Here is a 20120-nt window from a genome sequence, read left to right on the forward strand (position 1 = left end):
TTAACCTTCTACAAACTTTAAATAATGTGGCTCTTTTGTCAAAACTAAAATATTAAGTATTACCATTTGTGAATGCAGAAGAATGGCTATGCTGAACTTTACGAGGTGTTGGTTGCTGAAGCATCGCAGGCACAGGTTCAGGTAGGGAAGGTAAATTTTCCGAAAGGTCGAGCACTTGCAGCTTGTCACTAATAATGTAATTTGGAATCTGTTCGTAAATGTATTCCGTGATTGCTCTGATCACAACGTGAAGTACAACCTTATAATTGATTCTCCATTTTTGCTCACTAAAATAATTGATGAAAAATCCTACTGTATATTTTTAATTTACACTTCCTTTCAACTTTTTGTCAATTGGATGTATAAATGAATATATTTTAATATTCAGAGGGAAGACTCCTTAAAGCTTCCTTTTTTATTTATTTATTGTTGTTGTTATTTTTTAACTAGAAAGGCATGCTTGTTAGAATTAGTGCGTTATGGCAGTACATAGGTTTGTTATTAGTAACCAAAATACAAAAACTGTTAATTTAAAGGGACAAAATAAATATACCCCCTGGTACGTCCCTTTTGGGTGTGTCTTATAAATACACATTGTTCTTTATACACGCAACCCAGTTGCTAATGGTCTAAACCTCAAATTGGGCCAAAATTTAAGCAACTTTTTTAACAAACTTCAGACTTCTTATGTAGTCACTGAACATTTTTCTTCACTTAGTAACCTTTGTAGTTAAACTTTTGCAAAATTATTCTCAAATAACGTACATTAGGTTTAAACAGCGCTATAGTATGCCAGAGAGAATTTTTGTCTGTGTCGACTGCACTGCTGACGAACAAAATACAAAATATCAAGTAGGGTTCACAATGCCAGAACTTTTTTGTAACAAAAAAAAAGGGCTGAAGCAACCAACCTGAGGGCCAAAAGACCCTCTTTACTTGGTAACAAAAACCCCACCTTAAAAATAGAAACATGTGTAAGTACACTAAACACTTAATCAAGCATTACCACTAATTGATACTACATGTTACATATCAAAAGGAATTTATGAGTGCCAAAAATAAAACAATCTGAAAAACTACCTTGGCCTAATATATCTAGCCCAATCCTTGTCTAATGTGTGCAAACGAAAAGCAAGGCCCATCATTTCATAGTCAATTTGAGATACTTGTATTGTTTTAGTGTTATTCAAGCACAATTCTTTCACATCGCTCATAAATTCTTTGTAAAGGTTGCTAGCCACATTGTTGATAATATTGGGGCATCTACAATAAAAAATACAAAAGATGGCTATATGGTTTCACTACTATGGTACAAAATATATGCTGACTTTTTTAAGCAATAAAAGTTTAAATACAAGGCACAGATTCCAAAAAATTCACAGAAAATACTCAGTATCGACATAGTTTTATGAACAGACAGATAAAATATACAATACAAACGGAAAATTCCAGTCTAAAAAAAGAAGTACAATACTCCAGGATAGTGGTCAATTACAGTCTCCACCCAATAATACTGATTCATAAGTAAGTAACTACTGCCACTCCTTAAAAAGCCTAAACATATTTACTCAGCATTACAAAATTCTTTACCATAATTAATATTGTAGCTTACTTTTCAACAAGCATTGGACACTTTGAACACAAGTCTTGAAATGTTTGAAGACATTTCTTCATATTTTGTAGCACATAACGTAAAGTATTAGCACTCTGCATTGAATCATAATTATCATCATCTTTATAACATTCCAATTCAGCTTTTAACTTTATAGTTTTGTAGTTTTCAACGACTGCCAACTAAAAACAATAACGACGATTTTTACTAAATATAAAAGTATCTTTTTCAATAGTGTTGCAACCCCAAATTAAAAAGATTACTCTGAGGATTGCCAAAAAATATGATGCTTTATGGTATTGGGCAGACAAATTGTATATGCACAAATTGATTAAATGCATTCCATCTCCATACACAAACTATTCCGATTACGTCAACGTACCTTTTGTTTTCTTCGGATGTATGTATGTCATAGCTTAATACTAATCACTTATTTAATGTATGTAGTGTACATTAAATAATATACATTTCACTCATTTAATCTAATTGCGAATTATTTTTTTTATCCAAAAAAAACAATGGCTGTAATAAAATTTTCAAACTTCCCTTTTTCAGTTAATTTGTTGCAGTTTTTTAAAATAAAAGGATGTTTTTCGTCTAAACTAAAAAAAAACCTTATTCTTTAAATCTCTCAAGCCAATTCTTGACTAAAACATTTTATCTCACACATTAATTGTTTTAACAAACAATATAAGAGGATGTACACACGGATTTCTAAATTTGCGTAAGTTGCCATCAACAACAATTATTACAAAAAATGTATATGGATACATACTCTGAAAAAAATTTATCAATCTATGAAAGCACATAATGCAATATCTAAATTTTTTGTTGTGCAAAAATGACATAAAATTATTTTGGTTGCGTGATTACAAATTAGAGACGCTTTTAGTGGGGGAGGAGAGAATTTTTGTGGGACTTTTGTTGGATTGCATCATTAAGAAGTGGGGCCTACTAAACACTTCAGGTTGCCTAAATGCACTACAAGTTTAAAGACTAAAGAACGAAATTGCATCGGTAGATAAAATATACCAATAAATTGTGTGATAACTAGATGATTGAACATGCCTCTGATAAAAGCATACAACGCAAAAATTTTTTAGCTGAGTTCAAAGTAGTAAATACAGGTAGCACTCATGCTTTTTTTTTATTATTCATTCAGAAAGCTGGGTAAGAGTATATACTATTCACAAATCATATTGTTATATCCAGACAATGGGAAATATTGACAATGCACATTTTAGGATCAAAAGCTTTTAGCACATTATACATTAGCTGGAAAAACATTGTTTGCAAATATATATTGGCAAACAAAAAGAATGCATGAATACTTTCTTAAAACAAATGACAAACATGAGAAATCACCCATCACTACTTGCAGCAACCATATTTGGCACACAGACAGACAGTGAGCATTAAATTACACACACCCTTTCTGTTTCCAGAGACTTAATTTTGGATGGAGCAACAAAACACAAAATGTTACTAATGATCGATCATTTTGGCAACAAGTAATGCAATAACATCAAAGTTACTTTGATTTATTTTTTTTATTATTATTACAGGATACAGTGTTTTAGTTTTGTCAAAACTACTATCAAGACAAGTCCTGTTTGCCACCTTACACTGGAGTTATTATCCCAGATTGCAATTAGATTTGCATTCAAGTAGTTTGTTTTACCTTGTTTGTTTTATCTTCTTAAATAGGAATGTTGTATGAGTGTTTTAAGATTAAGTTGTTCTAAAGTGGGAGTTAAGCTTTAAGATATAAAATTTTCAACAAAAAAAGTGTGAACTTTTCCACACAACAAAAGAAATTTTTGCTTGCAAAAGTTTCCCTGAAGCAGGATTTTTAAAGTGAAAACACGAAGTTAATAATAAAATTTTCAAATTAATACTTGCTTTCAACCAGCAATGATCGGTTCGCAGTTCGCTAATTGCGAATTATTTTTTGAATACTGCGGCCCAACATACACAAATTATCATCAAAAATGTGAATCAAAATTTTAATATATTCTTAAAAAAATAAAAACAACAACTAGTAAGCAGTCAAGACATTGTGTGCATGCCACAACTTTAATGCACCATGTTTGTTTTTGCTTATTATTTAATATTTATATATACAAGTCTGCAACGTAAATTCAAGCGAATAAGTAAATACATATTTTTGTTCAGTCATTCCGCAAGGTATTCAGCACATAAAAATTTTACTTTCAAATATGGTAGATTGAAGTCATAATCACACGAGGGTTGTTTCGAGGAAAGGATATTTTGATTCGTTGCTTGCTCCAATTTATAATAAAATTGATTTGCAAATTGATGAAAAACGGGTCGCAATGTCAACAAGTTGCGAACCATTTATTTTACGTTAACTAGATCCCTGACCAGTTGAATAGAAGTCCCTGTTGTTCTCTGGTAACCCATTTGACATATGGAAATAAGAACTTTTTAACAAACTTTTAAAGAAATTTCTCAGCAAATATTTGTTTAAAAAAACATGTCCATTATAAGAATTAAGAAAATAAAAGATTTATGACGACATGATGGTGGCTGTGGTAAAAAATGAAAGTTTAGAATTTTTTGTGGTATAACAGCTACTGCATTTTCAAAATGTTGTATTAATTGCAATTTTTTAAATTTGTTGAAATGGTATGGTTGGTATATTAGTAATCTAAAGTTTTTTTTCTTTTGTGACTAAGAGCACTTTAATGAATGTTACAGCTAAGTTGAAAGGCTGTTTACACGTATATGTTTAAACTTTAATATGAATCATTTAAAAGCTGCCTAAAGCATCACATGGAAATTTTTTGCTAGGAAATACAGTAAATGTATCATTACCTTATTATAAAGCTCAAGCATCTCATTTATGTTAGGATTCTCTTCTTTGTCCCAAAACTGGAAGTAGACTTTTATCTGTAAAACTTTTTGCAATAAAATCAACAACAACTGCACTCCATGTTCAGAAATATTTTTTGGATACAAAGAGTATATTTTGAGGAATCCATATTCAATACTTTTGTGCAGTATTTTTATACTATCTTCGATCAATTGACGCTAAAACAAAAAATTTGACACAAATAATTCTTTAGAGGAAAGGAAAAGAGGAAGACATTTTTCATCAAAGGAGAGGAAATCAAGTAACACAAGTATTAATTTAAAGTATGCCATTAATGGTGGCGAATTATTAGATTTTGTACAGTAATGATTTGATCCTCTTTTCATTAACTTAGGAAAAAAATTTTAAATCCCTGCTTCACTATTTAATTTAGATACACTGTTAAAGATTCAAACACTCGATAACACAGATTTACATAATTAACCCATTGATCTGAGGGAGACAGAACAAACCTCTTTCCTAACTAAAAGTCTGTAATTCTCTTCAACGTATTCCATGGTTTTCATTAAAACATTGTTCAAAGATATTAAGTACCAGTCAGTGTAATCTAAATGCCTAAGGGAGAAAGAGACACATCAGCTGAAAAATATAACAACTAGCTGTTTGGGCAAAATGTATAACCCATACACTGCGAAACCTACTTTATCATTTTGTCCAAAATGGTAACTTTACGAAATAGTTCACCAACACCATATCTTAGGCCAAACTCTTTTAATAACTTCTGTGACACAGCTGTTAGGATTGACGTAAATGCTCTTGTCCTACTATCTGCAGCTGCACTATCTATTTTCTCATCCAAATCCATTCTATAGAACATTGAAAAAGAAAATTCATTTTTCGTAGAAAAATTCTAATTCGGTGGTATAAAAACATAGGGAAATGTTTGGATAAAACAAATGTTTCATACTTTAAGAATTTATCTGCAAGAATGGTGAAAGCAGAATGAGCATCAAAAGCATTAATTTTATATGCTTTTATATGTTTAAAATCTGGGCACCACTTGTTAATCAACTTTGTTAACCGTTCCAGCTCCAATGATCTCCACTCTTCATAGTAATCTGAGTTTCCAAAGAATTGACGTTGATAAAAATGACAATCATTTGCCTCTAGTCGATATAATTGATCCGTTAGATCGTCTTTCATAACCTAGAGATCGTCAAATCATAACTTTTATTTATCTTTATGTTTTTATTGTTTACAGTGAAATTAAAATGCAAATAATTATTTATCCAATATACCTAGTATTAATTTTCGTGGATTTGGTTAAATAAGCGAAATATATATCTTTCCCCTACAATTAGGTTACCAAGAATAATTCTTAAAATTTTAGCACAGAGAGAAAAAAAAGGGCAATTTCACTACACAAAGATTCACAATTTTATTCATACCAAAGGATCATTAAAGTGTAATTTTGTGAATGTTTTATTTTTTGCACTAAACACTACAAAGACTTTTTCTATCTACAGTGTGTCTAGACTGTCATACCTTGTCTTGGGCTCGTTTGCTTCTTAATTCCTCTCTAAGTTTATCATGAAGAGTTGGGCTAATTTGGAATGATCTGGCAAGGGTAGCAAATAGCATACTCTGCTCGATATTAACATTGTCAATAGGAGAACTTGTTGAAGGTTTCCGAGGGAATGATCTTCTATAAAGACACGTTTTTATTAAATAGAAAAACCAAAAATAAATAAAGAAAAAACGTAAAACATTTCTACAGGTGTACGTACCTGTTTCCAATTTGCTGCGGTGTTGTTGATGGTTCTTTGATAGGACATGATAGGAATGGACGAGAAGCACAATGCAAAGCATGTCTATAGATGCGTTCTTCCTATAAAAAAACAGATTAAAATTGTTTTTTTTGTTGGTGATTTTCACAATAGCCAACAAAAGATACAACTTTCTAAAAAACAATTCATCAATATTTAGTCTGTTGAGTCAAACATTTTATCATAAGAATATTACCTGGTAAGAAGTGCGTAAATAATTCAAGTTTCTTTTGAAAAATACATTATTTCTTACTTACATTTTCACTTAATTTGTGCACATATTTTTGTCTTTGTGTTGGATAATTTGTATGCGAAGATCGACCTTAAAATGTAACACAATTTACACATAATTAGGTATAATATCAATGTCAACACTAAACAAAGAAAAGTATATAAAACAATTACATGTGAATTAGCTAAAAATAAAACGTGTTACCTTTTTTGCCTTCTTTGGTATTATTGACGCCACTTTGACTCTAGTGGAAATAAACAAAATTGACCCGTTTACAAGTTATCATACTATCAAGTCATTGACATTAACTAATTTTCACACCTTGCACAAAGTTATTTTGTTTGATTTGTTGGATAAAGCCAACACAAATATATATTTCTCACCCTGACTTGTTTACATTAAAAGTCAAATAACATAATAAAATTGAGACTGGAACATTTTATAATGATACTTCGTAAAGTCAATAAAATAGAACTGTACAAATAATAACTGACAGTTAATTGTTTTGGGCTCCAAAGTAATAACACAATATTGATAGAAAACAATGTATTTCATGTGGAATGATTAGATGCAACACGTTCTAACGCGTTGGACTATTTGTAACACTTTTGGGGATTGAGTAGGAATGTGTCTCCTTTATGTTCCACAGCATGCACAATAATGTATATCCTGAGCGCCAGGATATACATTACAGGCACTTTTGGGACCTGAACATCAGGCACATGAGACAGATAAGATGCCCTGAGCATCAGGTGCATGACATTCCTTAAGCATAAGGTCTATGAAAGAATTTAGACAACCTTAGTCCCAGTATAGTGCCAATAATAACAGATTTTCAATATTAATACAAATACCTACAACTTTCACAAACTCAATAACGCCACCAAGAACTATATTTTAAAATACATAGATAACAACATACCACCCGCCTCAAAAGTCCAGGAATGTTAGCACTGACCTCTCGACAATGAACACAGCACCTCCTTGGACTATGTAAAAAAACAACACATGTCATAACTTTACATAAGTTACAGATTTTACAAGTAGGAATTGCACATACTCAAGCTTGATGAAAAATTCATGAATTGCCTGGCTTGATTTACCATGTCTAAAAATACAAAGATGGTTGATTCAGATAATAACTTATGATTTTTTAAAATAAAGGTTCTAAGAATAAATGCAACTAGAATGCCCCAGTCTATTTACAGGATTTAATCGTTAGGCAAAACACCTGAGTGATAAACTTTTGAGTCATGCAATATGAAAAAGCTCTCTTCTCTATTAAAAACTGGCTGATAAGTAATTTTTTGTATATATATATGCAAAAGAAAAAATTAATAAAATGGAAATTAAATAATTTAGGATGAAAAACTAAGAAATACATTTGGTTCCTTGGTAGAATCTTTCTCAGGAAAGCCAACCGTTGTAAAAAATGAACAATAAAAATAAAATTTTATATTATTTTGACATTGATAAATAAGATTTTTTAGAAGAAACAAATGTATCATCTAGCACCATAAGAATAAAAATACCAAATAAAAGTTAGGTGATTTACTAAAAACACTGAATTAATTTTGGCTAAACAGAATTTAAAATATAAGCATGAGAAGCCCTAACAGTCAGATATTTGTGGTTATTTAGTTTTCGGAAATGTATATTTTTTGCGATAAAGGTTGGGTAATTGTTGTTTCTTTATAGAAGTATATTTCATTATTTTAGAAAGGCAAAGTTATTGTACTTACCTAAGAAATGCTTCGCCAATAAGTTTATGTACATTTGTTTCATACTGATTGGCTTCTTGATTAAAAGAAGATAGCAAGTTGAACGAGCTTGTAGATGCTAAACTGTTCTGGTCAAATGATTGAGATATGGGGAAGGGAGAGTTCACAATTCTAGAAATATATAATCATGGATACTGTATATTAAATAGTGAGAAGGATAATGAATTACCACAGTTTAGACAAGAAATTCTTAAAATGGCAGCACCAAACATTGAGAGAATTGAATAAAAATCAATACAAAGTAAAACCTTACCGATTCCACAATTTATTTTCAGCTTCAAAAAATAAATCGATTACATCAATGACAGGAATAAAATATGATGGGTCGTTTACAGGCTGTGGAAGAACAGTAGCTGTTTTATTTTTTTCTTGATACATTAATTGTGTTACAATTTCCCTGGATACTTTCAAGTCAATCTTTTTTGACTTTATTAGAATATGATCAAGCCCAACATCAGATGGAAGTGTCGAACACATGACTCATTATAATATTTATTTTCTGCAAGCGAAAATATTAATAATTAAGCACTACATAATATTTATCCACTAAAAACAAATTCACTCTTCTTATAATTGTAAAAGACATGGGTTAATAAATTTCACGATAAATTTCCCAACAATGCTAACTTTGTAAGGGATAAAATAGGTAACCACCAGTCTTTACGGAATGACCAGAGAACCAGCAACGAAGTAGCTTTTTAGTGACAAAATGAGCACTCAAAATAATTTAAAAACATTGCAAAGCACACACTAAATGTGCAACGCATTGTGAGGAAGAGCACAGGATTATTTCTGCACTGATACCAAAAAGGCGAAGGAAGTAACTGAGGCTTACTTTATAGAAAAAAGGAGAGTTGGCCTGCCCACCTACTTGGGCTCTTGTGGTACACATTTTGAATAAAAATTCTCTTACAACTCTTTTTTAAGCTACCATAATGGTTGAGATTGTTTCTTTTCGCACCTACAATGATGACTGAATTGTATCTATGTTGCTCCGATTGTTCCTGAACATTAATTACAGAGCTTGATTATCAGCAAAACATTCAATTTTCTTATATAAACACTTAAATTTCAGAGCAAACTATGGGAAAAAATTCCAAAATAAGAACAAAATGAGGCTAAATTCTAAAGTTGTATTCTTAGTATTAAGAAAAAAAATCAGTCTGAAAAATACATAAAAATAATTGTTCTAGTTCATATAAAAAAGACCAAATAACAGCGTTTGCCTTCAGTACAAAAGTCATGAGATCACACCCTGGTCAGTTTATATCATATATATTCCTTCCTCTTCAGCGTTTACCCGGAGAGTAGGATTGATATTTGTGGTATAGGTCTGAAATGCTGTACTCGTAGAACTTCAGTAGCTCAAATGGGAGATTTACATTCACTAGGACCACCTTTGCTATGTTTTTCACTTTAGTAACTTACAAGAAATTTAAGCTAATGGCACAAGAAAAGTTTAAGAGCAATGTGGACAAAAACAGTAGCAGGATATCCCTGTTCAAACCTTATCATTAAAGCAATCATACCATTAGCACAGTACATATTGTCACAAGAGATCAATGATGGAATTGGAGCTGAACTCAAAATTCTGACTTATTGTAAGGTAAGTTAATTTAATAATTTGTGGTCACTCTGCAATTACAAACATATCACAATAATTATGATATATATCACAATCCCCACCACTAAGGACTCTGCTTTTTTAGCCTAATGACTGAAATCCACAATAAAATAATTATTTTCCATGAACTGTTCAGGAATTTTTCCTATTTTTGCACTTTTCAAGAAGTGTTTTTCAGAAGTTGTACGATTTTGAGCACTTTCAGGGAGTGAAGAAGTTTGTGAAAATGCTCTGAGAGTATATATTACTATAGGGAACAAGCATTTATGTATTGACAAATCAGTGTATAGAGAAATGCACGCTATATAAGTATAGACAGTAATTTTTTGAATAACAAACATTGTAGTTATGTTTTGAAAGATTATCCACGATGTCTCACTGCTATATTTCAGGCATCTCTCAGTTTTACAATAAAATAGGGACCTCAAAATAATTAGTATGTTTAAAATAACAATGTTGCCGATTAGCAAAACGTTATGCTGTGTGCCAAACGTGAATTGCAAAGAATGACTTTCAAACACTAACATAGGGAGTCCTCATCTCTATATGAGCAACCACAAGAAGTAATGCATTCATTACCAAGTCCTCACCAGCTATATTAATACAACTTAGAATTCACACCCTTAAAACTTCTTCGTTAACACTTTCATGTACAGATTTGTTTACACATGACTTTTTTTTTTCAAATAGCACATTATCTCACTCGAAATCGAAAGAAGAGAGTATTTTGTTTGTATGACAGTGTCCCGTGACCTGAAGCGTAGGTGCCGAAATAGCAATAAGTCTTTATGTTTGTATTTAAAGTTAGGTACCTGATTTCGCTTCTCAGAAAAACAAACAATAACCGCGCTCTCCAACTCAAGTGCTATTTGCCCACTCACCCCAGCTCCCACTCTCCCCACCCCACCCCTCGTCTCCAAAGGCGACCCTCGCCCCCACAAGTGTTAAAAGCCCGTTGTACAATATAGCCTCGTAAATCGAATTTAAATTTAGAAAGGTGTCTGCCCTAATCTAAAAAAATTTGTGTATACATACATTTGTCCTGGGTCAAAATATAAAAAATGATGTTATTTTGAAATCTGTTTTGATTGATAAAAAAATTTACGTTCCAATCTTTTTCGATCCAAACTAAAAGTTTAAAAAAACCTATTAACTTTTCTTGCGAACACGAACAAATAAGAACAATTAGTATTAGACAAATAGCCATTAAATATTAGTAGTATTGTTTTGTTGAAGTTGTTCAGCAAAAGCGTTTAACAATTACAATTCTGCTCTCTCTCTATATATACAACTTCAAGAATCATTAAGAAAAAACAAAAACTATATAATAATCGTGAACGTGTGCAAATAAAATTTAAATAAATAAATATATTAGAGAGATCATTTCGTTTTTGTTAAGATGTGGCTTCTCCCGTTGCATCACAAGACTTTCCTTTATTTCAAGTGTATAGTTGTGTGCCTCTTTGACAACAATAGAAACGTCATTAAATTTAACGAGGCGATCCCACTCCATCATATGGTCTCCTACGGCAGTGTCTTGTTTCTTGGCAACACGTCTTCCGGTCAGCGGGAAGATACCTATATGTTCGGACACCCTCACTTTAAGATGTCGTTTGGTTTTACCAACATAAGTAGCATTGCAGCTACTACACGAAAATTTATAAACGAAACTAGAAGAAAAAATATAAAAAATATGTCAAAAACACACTTTGTAATTGTTAATGGACATATATAACCCACACTACAATCGTGGACAAAAATATTGAGACTAAGGCAGTTTTTTACTCGTTATCCAAATATGGACAAAACAGTCAAATAGTCAATACTCTGCAGCCGGCAGGCTGCAAAGTCGCCACTTTTGCACACAAGTAGGCCAGGCAGAGAGTATTGAAAAGTTGCTAGTCACATTCTTTAGCACGCTCGCACACCGAAATAATTCACGTCGGGGACCACGAAGGCCCCGAAATTCGTGATTAATAGCCTTGCTGACGTCAGCAACAATTAGCACATTTTAAGAATTTTGTATTTACCAAATAACCTAAGATCCGAAGGCCTAAGTCCACTCTGAACATTGACAAGTGAACTTTAACAAGTTCAAGATGTGTGAATCTAATATAGAATGAGCCTACGCAATTACTTGTGGTGGCGAACTTCGAAATTCGTTGTCTTGTCCCAACATATTGTGACCACGATTGTACTATAACACAGAGCTGTTTAGAAAATTTTTTAAGGAAGTGATTAAACCGCGAAAATGTTTGTTAACGATTGCCGACACGGGGATATTTCCGGGACAGGACAATTGCCGGAACGATTTCGTCCAGGGGCATTTTGTGTTAAGATATGTGTTAGTGATGAGCAAAATAGTTCTTCTTCAATATGAATTACACGCATTATACACGCCCGTCATGATCAGAGGTCTGATCGGGTGAAGCATTTTCTGTTGAGAATGAAATACGGATGTGGTATGATAAATATTCACCCATATATACACACCATCCGGATAAACTATCATCACTAACATACTGCCGCACCGTAGTGTAGTCGGTTCGTCTGCGGCTCCCAGTTCTGGGGACCGCGGATCAAATCCCGCTCACTGCAAGGCAGTATGTTAGTGATGAACAAAGTAGTTTTTTCTTCAATATAACTAAATTTTGTGCAGTGACAAATATTTTTAAATTTCTCCCGGAGTTTTTTATTCTCGGCGGACGTTATTTGGTACAACTCCGATAATTTCTCATTTTTTTATCAACATGATACTTCTCTCGGATTATTTCTTGCTAATATTTTTTAACGTTTCTCTCCAAATCATTTCAAGCAACCCTTATATCATTCATTCTTTAAAATCAACAAATGTGATTGGGTAAATTTCTTCAAGTTCATATTTTCCTCCGAAAAATTGTTGTAATTATGGCGAGTGGTTGAAACGATTCCGAGATGTTAAAACGATGGCGAGTTGTTGAAATGACGTTAAGTTGGTAAAAAGATGCGGAGTTGTTAAAAAAAAGCCGAGTTATTTAACGTGAAAACATGTAATGATGATCTAAAAACTTTTTCAACAACTGTCCTAAATAAGTTTGTTTTTTTATTGAAAGTGTCTACCTGCCGCTAAAACAAATGTTTGTTATCTTTGTTATGACAAAATATTGCATGTCATGTCAACTTATTGACAGGAGTTTTCCTGCACTGACGTGAACTTTCATCACATCAGAATTTTTTCTTTATGATTTATGTTACAAATTTTAGGATGTGTTTCTTAAAATTTCTTTAGGAAGGACTCCTGTATTCTTTATTAATATTGCCACTGAAAATTTATTCTAAAACGGGATCCTTACCGTCACTGTTGTGAGGGAAGGAAGTTATTAGTCATTCTCGTCTCCCAGAGCTCTCTGAGACGGTTTATCTCAAAGAGCTCTAGGGACGAGAATAGTTATTGGTAATATAATGAGGTAGGTGAACAAAATTAAGATATAATGAAGAAAGGGAAAGAGAGAATGCTGATTATTTGTTTTATAAATTAACAAAATAGTTGATAATAGTATCGTCTGTACTCTTGTCAGTTTGTCGCTATCAAAGATATATTATTATTTTCTAATTTTATACGTAGCTACACATTGTAAGCATGAGACTGTTAAACAAGTGGTTTTGTGGGTGTTGTTGAACAAAGAACAAAATTTTCCATAAAGACAAGGCCATTGAAAAAACTGTAAACAGAAGGTACACGTTTCTTTTTTTTTTAAAAAAAAACAAACAGAATAATTTTATAATAAAAAACAATAAAATAAAGCCCTGTCTTTATCTTACTAGATCTTTTTGTTAAGGAAAGGACTTAAAACTATGAAATTAGTAGAGCTTAAGACTAATTTTTATTGGATTGCATTTTCTGCATCCTCGTTTCCAGGATCTCTTAATCCCCGAGCCGTTATAACGTAACGCGCCGCTATCAAGTTAATTAAAAAGGCAAAATGCTACGAGTTTTCGTACGACGAATAATTTTGACTGACGAAAGTTTCGCTGCATTTTTTTTCCAATAAGGGAAGGGAATTAATCAAACTTATTTTCATCCCCAGAGCTTTTTAAAATTAAAACCTCGAAAGGTTTATCTCAAAAATCTCTGGGGACTAGCATAAAAGGGAGAGTTCGTATGTAACTTTCTCGAGATCATTCTAAACTTTAAGTATCTGCCAATTTTTATTAAGAGGAAAAGATGTCGCTCAATTGACGTAACAAAAAGTTCCTCTCCTTTTCTTCAAAACATCAACAAAATGAACTACTAATAAAAATAGGACGATGCAAAATTTTTTTGCGTTAATAAAACGAGAGGAACAAAGTATGTGCGTGTTTATGTGAGAGAGTTTTAGTGCAGTTGCTAGAAACGTTTATTTATTCTTCAATGATGAGTTTCAAATTAACTATTAACTTTTTTTTGACATCCTGATTATTTAATCACACTTTTAAGGGGTATTTATTTAAGGTGCATTTTTAAATTCGCGTTAATTTTTTGCCTCGTTATTCTCCTGGAATAACGTATATTTTTTACCTACAGATAATTGAGGCGTGAAGTAATGTTTTATTTTTGCATCTACTCTTGAACAATGAAAATATAACAGACCGCAACGATATAAGAAAAAAAGAGATTTACCGTGATTTCTCTTTTTAGCCCCCTCCCTTTATTTATCCCCCCCCTAAAAAAAATAAAAATAAATAAATAAAATAAAATAAGATAAGATAAAATAAAAAAAAAGTAAAAATAAAATAAAAAAGTAAAAGTAGTCGAAAAAATTTGATATTATTCGTTGATTTAATGATATCCATATGCAGCTTTAATTTTTCTTCCTAAGTTTCGTTTGCAACATATCTATATGGTTCTCTTTTTTACAACGGGCTGTGTTGTTCCAGGCACTACAAGTCCATCATAGAACTTCTTCTGTTAGATAAAGATGATGATATCACAGATGAAGTTAACATTATGTATTTATCTGAAAAAATAGTTAGTGTGTTTAAAATTCTATTATTTAGTTAGCCCCAATCCTTTATTTAGTCCCTTTATTTAGCCCCTTCTATTAATTAATTGTTCTCCTTGTACATAATGGTTCAGGCGCTAAGACACCCTGGGGACAAGAATGGTACTGGCACGCACTTTAACTGACTTTGCGGACCAGCAAGGAATCACTCTAATCAACAAGTGGGCGGCGTGACTGTACAGTGATGATTTTGTTTACAACTGACTGAACTTGAGTCAGTCTCTAATCTCAGCAATAGATAGATAGATAGATGTGCATATTTTACATGCCTAGTCTCCAAATATCGAGGGATATACCCTGTCTATTATTTCCAGGAGAGGCCATGGCTTAGATGGAGAGTCCTAGAGTATTTAATGCTCATTGCGCAGACCCAATTAGAGCCCGCGCTCTACACGGCTGTTTCAGAGCGGAAACTAAGACTGCGCATGCGTCAATAATTACGGCCACGTTGAGGCGCAAGATGGCGGGCGCAAATAAAAACAATCATGATAAATAAGTAACTAACTTTTTGAAATCGCTTTTGCATGATAGAATCTATTTCAGTGGATTTAATTTAGTTTTTTAAAGCATTTTAACACGCTGGAAGCTAAATCTTTCTTTTACCTTTGCGACAAGCATGCTGTTGGAGTAATACTGTGGCAGTTTTGAAGGCATACTTTTTTTTGTTAAAATTAACATGGCAACTTGTTCCAACTAATTTTTGGTTTTGTGGACGTTGCGAAGTTATGTGGCTGGTGTATTATATATTTTTGGAAAGCTGAAAGGCTCATCTACAAGGTAAGAAAAACGAAAAAACTGTATCAGTACTTCTGAAAGAATGCTAGAGCGCTGAATTCTGGCAATAAAAGTTAGTGTAAAACCAGAAAATTTTAACTCCCTCTTTGACATAATCTACTGTATGATTTATTGTAGGCATTAAAACTGTTGTAGTTTACTAAGCTAATATTTCACAGAATAACAACACTAAACAACATTCTATATAAACAATTCTGTAACTCTAAATAAGGTTTCTGCGTCTCATACACTACTAACGTAAGCTCGACAAAAAGTCAAATAAAAATGAACTATGCATGTAGTAAGCTAATTAACTGTTCAATTCTTTTTCTTTCTAGACCAGCTGATCCACCTTTGAAATAATGCAAAGACTAAAGGAGCTTGCAAAGTAATGCTAATATGCAGTTAAAGATATAACTAGCTATCTAAGCTGTAAGTCTAAAAGTTATTCTTCACGTGCAATTTTTCTTTTTTTAATTTTTGGTTTTAATTGGCTCGATTCAGGATTTACATTAACAAAATGTTGCTTTAATGTATTTCGTAACCGCTCGACTGGGTTTTTGATGCAGCTGTACCTGCTCGACATCCTGTTGATTTCATGATGCAAGCTTTCTCCACCTTAAAAATGTTATAATTTGACATTTAAGCTAGCTAGCTACACATTTTCTGAAAAATAACACATTTTGGTAAAAAACACAAATTTTGGTGTTACCAGGTTACAAATTTAAGTGGCTGTTTACCTTGTTCGCCATAAAACCCAAATCCAACATTCCATTTTGCTATGAACTCAGTGACATGATCTTCAAGCATATGCAGTTTTGGTGAAATATTAACTTTTGGCCAGTTAGTTCGCAGATGCATCATGAATTTATTAATTGAAATTTCTAGAATTATGTACTATATGTATATTATTCTTTCTTTTTGTTTTGTTTTTGGCACATGAAATTTTAAAAAAAACTTATTTATTATTAAAAAAAGGAACAAGTTTCTCACCTAAAGCCAGTATTTCCTCACATGACAGATATTTTGCCGAATTGTAAATGTTATGAACTTCTGCAAAGTAAGTAAATAACATGTCGTACTTATCCATTTCTAAATTCACACTGTGAATAAGCTGGTCATCATGCTTTTGTGCTGCAACAATCTCTTTAATGCTGGATGTTAAATTTTGGATGTTTTCTTTCTATAAGAGCAAGATTGTTTTTTTAATTTTCTTTAAATATGTTATTTTTAAATTGCTACATTATTGTTAGTATTAACAAACCTTTAGCAATTTATGTACATGGTTGCCGATAAAACTTTGGCCATGGTAGGCCTGACGTTCAACACCCATTTTTTGCAGCGTTTTATCTATTGAAGAAGCACAAGGACCAACACCTAAAATAAGATGAACAAACTATTAAACATAGCTTTAGATTGGAGAGAATATAAGGCTTGCATCATAAGATCAGAATGAAAATTATAATTTTGGAAAGTTTTTTTTCGGGAATTAAATTTCTTGGAATTTCCAGACAAAAAAACATTTGCGAATATCACAAAAAATTACTTAGGTAATAAAAATGATCATACCCACTAAAATTCTTTTGTTGTTTCCCAAGGTTGAGATTTCTAATTCTAATTCTGTGATTTTCTTCTCAGTTTTTATTATACTTTTCTCGTACGTCAGTATATTTCGTTGTAAGCCACCAGATATTACAAGCCAGTTTAACTGATCTTGCTGGTTTGCTAATTTGGCTTTTTCATCTTCCAGCTTTTGCTGCAAGTCATTTGTTTCTTTAAGGACTTCGATGTAGTCACCATAATCTGAATCCAGTTCATTGTCTTCTGTTGCCAACAGCAGAGCTATTTTTACATCATAGTCTTGGCAAGAAGACTCAAACATTTTAAACATCTTTTGATATACACCCAAGGAAATATGAAGACCAGGAATACAGACCTAAAATTAGGTGTTTATATAGATTTTATTTTGGGATTATTAAATCAACTTGCAGTGGAAAAGCATAAAAATATGATGTATACTTGATCAATAGGTATGTCAAAAAATATGTTGTCAATGACATTATAAAATTCTTTCGCATTTTTAGGGCTCCCACCACTTTCACGGAAATCTGCTAAATTTTCTTCAAGTGTCGCCAGTGACCTTTTCTTAAATTTCTTGCGAGTAAACACTGGGATGTTCATTAGTTTTGAGGTAATGTTGCAAAACAAACAGCTGTGACGCCCTAAACACAAATGTTAAAGTATACATATTTTATTAGAAACTTTTAAAAATAAACCATTTTTAACTATGCATTTCCCATATCTGCGTAGTAAAAACCCATTGTTAAACTACAGGAACTTTATGAAGTTGCAAAAAAAGTTCTGTAAAAATTAATTAATTTTGATTATCAACTAGCAACTTGCCCCAGATCTTAAGTAATTAATATTTACCATTTGCACCAGTTATACCATACATTGCACACAGAAATTCGTAGTCGCCATACATAAATACACGGAATATCGACTCTTTATATTTGACTTGTTGCAGCATTTTTATTTGTGGTCAAAAATTAATTAATTTTGATTATCAACTAGCAACTTGCCCCAGATCTTAAGTAATTAATATTTACCATTTGCACCAGTTATACCATACATTGCACACAGAAATTCGTAGTCGCCATACATAAATACACGGAATATCGACTCTTTATATTTGACTTGTTGCAGCATTTTTATTTGTGGTCGAAACCGTTCAAGGCAGACTCTTAAGTTTGTTCTTGTGTCTTTCCCTAATTTAAAAAAAAAAATATAAAAAATGTTTTGATTTCTACTTTAGATCACTTAGATCATTTCTACTTTAGATCACAATTAGACATCACATGCATAGAATTTTGGAAATTCCAGTTTTAATTTTTTTTTTTTCATATTTGTAATATATTGCATTAATGTTTGTTACCTTCAAAAATGCTAAACATTATTGTGTTTTCCTTCTTGTTTGGGTTTAGAACATTGCCTATTTGATATGCCATTTTAAAACTATTTCCTCCATGGTCTCCACCAATTTTAACATGGATCTCATTGTCAGGAATGAAACTATGTTTTACAAGTAAATTGTGACATTCTAGCTTTTTGAGTTGATACAGAATGTGGCCAACTACATTATACAGATACCCCCAGGGCCTAGGTATAACGGATACCCTGTTTCCAACTGATAATTTGGTGAGAGGAGCCAGCTCAACTCTCAGTCCTTGGCCTACCCATTCAGCAGCGACACTTCTTGCTTTTTTTTCTGATTCAATTTTTATGTTGAATGTTTTCAACCAACGTGATATTTCACGTAGTTGATTCCATGGCATGTTTAAATTTGATTTCATTGCTGTGATGTGATTGGCTGGAATAATGACTTCTGTACCCAAATTTTTAATGATAGTATTTCTGTCACTTTCTTCCATAGACTTTAGCAGTGCTGTGGTCTGTTTTGTGACAGATTGGGTTTCTTCACCAGACATCAGATGGATTAACTCCTTGGCTGTATTTGCTCTTTTCCGCACATTCCTTTCACATGTTTCATCAGAAGACTTGCGAGGAATTCTAATGGGTGTTATTGTCAATGGCTAAAATATGGAACATATGTTATTAATTTGTTTTATGTAAAATGTAATATTACTATTAAAATTATCATATTGTTACAGACAATTATGTGTACATTATTTTTAATATAACATAGCATAGTTTTGTATTTTTGTATAAAGTAGTTATACACATTTTTTATATAAGATCACTTAACGATGTAGACGCCTTAGCATTTAGGGTGGGCACATCAAAATTTTAGTAAATCTCCTAATATATAGAATGGTTTTTATTGACCCCCAAAACTTCCTATATTCTGTGACCCCTCTAGCCACTTACTTATATTTATTATTATTTTTAATTATTTACTCTGAACATTTTAAAATTTGTCTTGTTCTTATTATGGCTTGTTTTTTGTATAAAAAATGTGTATAAGAAACATTTCACTGGAATTGTAAAAAAATGATAACCTAGGTATGCACATATATAGACATATACAAAAGCAACTTATTTTCAGTTTTGATTTCAGCCTTAAAATTGCTAAGATCAAAATTTTTTGCTTTATCAGCCGTTTGAAAATCAGTTGCTTGTTAAAAAAAGTCAATGTCAAATCACTTTTACTGAGTCCACTCCATACATAAGTAATCTTACTTGTGAACTTCCACTGGGCAATTGGACAGTTTTATTCGGCAAGTTTGACTGCTGCATTTTTATTCCAACCACATGAGCAATGCATTCTTCTACCTTTTTCGGTACAGGCTTGGAAGGGCTCAACTGCATCATCTCTAGTGTTGTAAATGACAATGCTGGAGAGCATGTGTGCGATTGTGCAGACAGCAGTTTAAATGAACAACCACATGTTCCC

The 20120-nt window shown here is 32.2% G+C and overlaps 2 protein-coding genes across 5 annotated transcripts in view; both read right to left on the bottom strand.

The window, feature by feature from the left end:
* The window catches only part of LOC130645468 (uncharacterized), a 48288-nt gene that overhangs the window by 16210 nt on the left and 11958 nt on the right, over nt 1-20120 (bottom strand). The window contains exons 2-16 of one of the 4 annotated variants that reach the window (XM_057451467.1): nt 8541-8770; nt 8249-8398; nt 7567-7614; nt 7429-7495; nt 6711-6750; nt 6532-6596; nt 6236-6336; nt 5994-6153; nt 5416-5654; nt 5150-5314; nt 4961-5063; nt 4451-4666; nt 1613-1794; nt 1081-1263; nt 64-287 (exon numbers count right to left, since the gene is read on the bottom strand). In XM_057451467.1, coding sequence (XP_057307450.1) covers nt 64-287; nt 1081-1263; nt 1613-1794; nt 4451-4666; nt 4961-5063; nt 5150-5314; nt 5416-5654; nt 5994-6153; nt 6236-6336; nt 6532-6596; nt 6711-6750; nt 7429-7495; nt 7567-7614; nt 8249-8398; nt 8541-8764 — 2167 coding nt within the window. In that variant the 5' untranslated portion in view covers nt 8765-8770. Of the gene's footprint in view, nt 1-63; nt 288-1080; nt 1264-1612; nt 1795-4450; nt 4667-4960; nt 5064-5149; nt 5315-5415; nt 5655-5993; nt 6154-6235; nt 6337-6531; nt 6597-6710; nt 6751-7428; nt 7496-7566; nt 7615-8248; nt 8399-8540; nt 8916-20120 lie in introns of those variants that run through there. The other 3 variants (XM_057451468.1, XM_057451469.1, XM_057451466.1) reach the window with 3 other exon arrangements.
* LOC130645476 (uncharacterized) lies at nt 15913-18782 on the bottom strand. The gene is made up of 8 exons (XM_057451479.1): nt 18642-18782; nt 18137-18474; nt 17726-17928; nt 17276-17642; nt 16971-17083; nt 16700-16889; nt 16447-16590; nt 15913-16324 (listed from the first exon to the last, which is right to left on the bottom strand). Exons 2-8 carry the CDS (start codon nt 18234-18236, stop codon nt 16152-16154), a joined length of 1290 nt encoding a protein of 429 aa, XP_057307462.1. The 5' UTR covers nt 18237-18474; nt 18642-18782; the 3' UTR covers nt 15913-16151.

Source organism: Hydractinia symbiolongicarpus, chromosome 5 (assembly GCF_029227915.1).
Source record: "Hydractinia symbiolongicarpus strain clone_291-10 chromosome 5, HSymV2.1, whole genome shotgun sequence".
NCBI lineage: Eukaryota > Metazoa > Cnidaria > Hydrozoa > Anthoathecata > Hydractiniidae > Hydractinia > Hydractinia symbiolongicarpus.

Excerpts from the sequence above, each read along its gene's own strand:
- LOC130645476 (XM_057451479.1), bottom strand. The coding sequence starts at position 18,236 with ATGCTGCAACAAGTCAAATATAAAGAGTCGATATTCCGTGTATTTATG. Across the intron at positions 16,890-16,970 it reads ATGTACATAAATTGCTAAAG|AAAGAAAACATCCAAAATTT; the intron begins GTTTGTTAATAC and ends TTGCTCTTATAG. Across the intron at positions 16,325-16,446 it reads TGGGTTTTATGGCGAACAAG|GTGGAGAAAGCTTGCATCAT; the intron begins GTAAACAGCCAC and ends AACATTTTTAAG.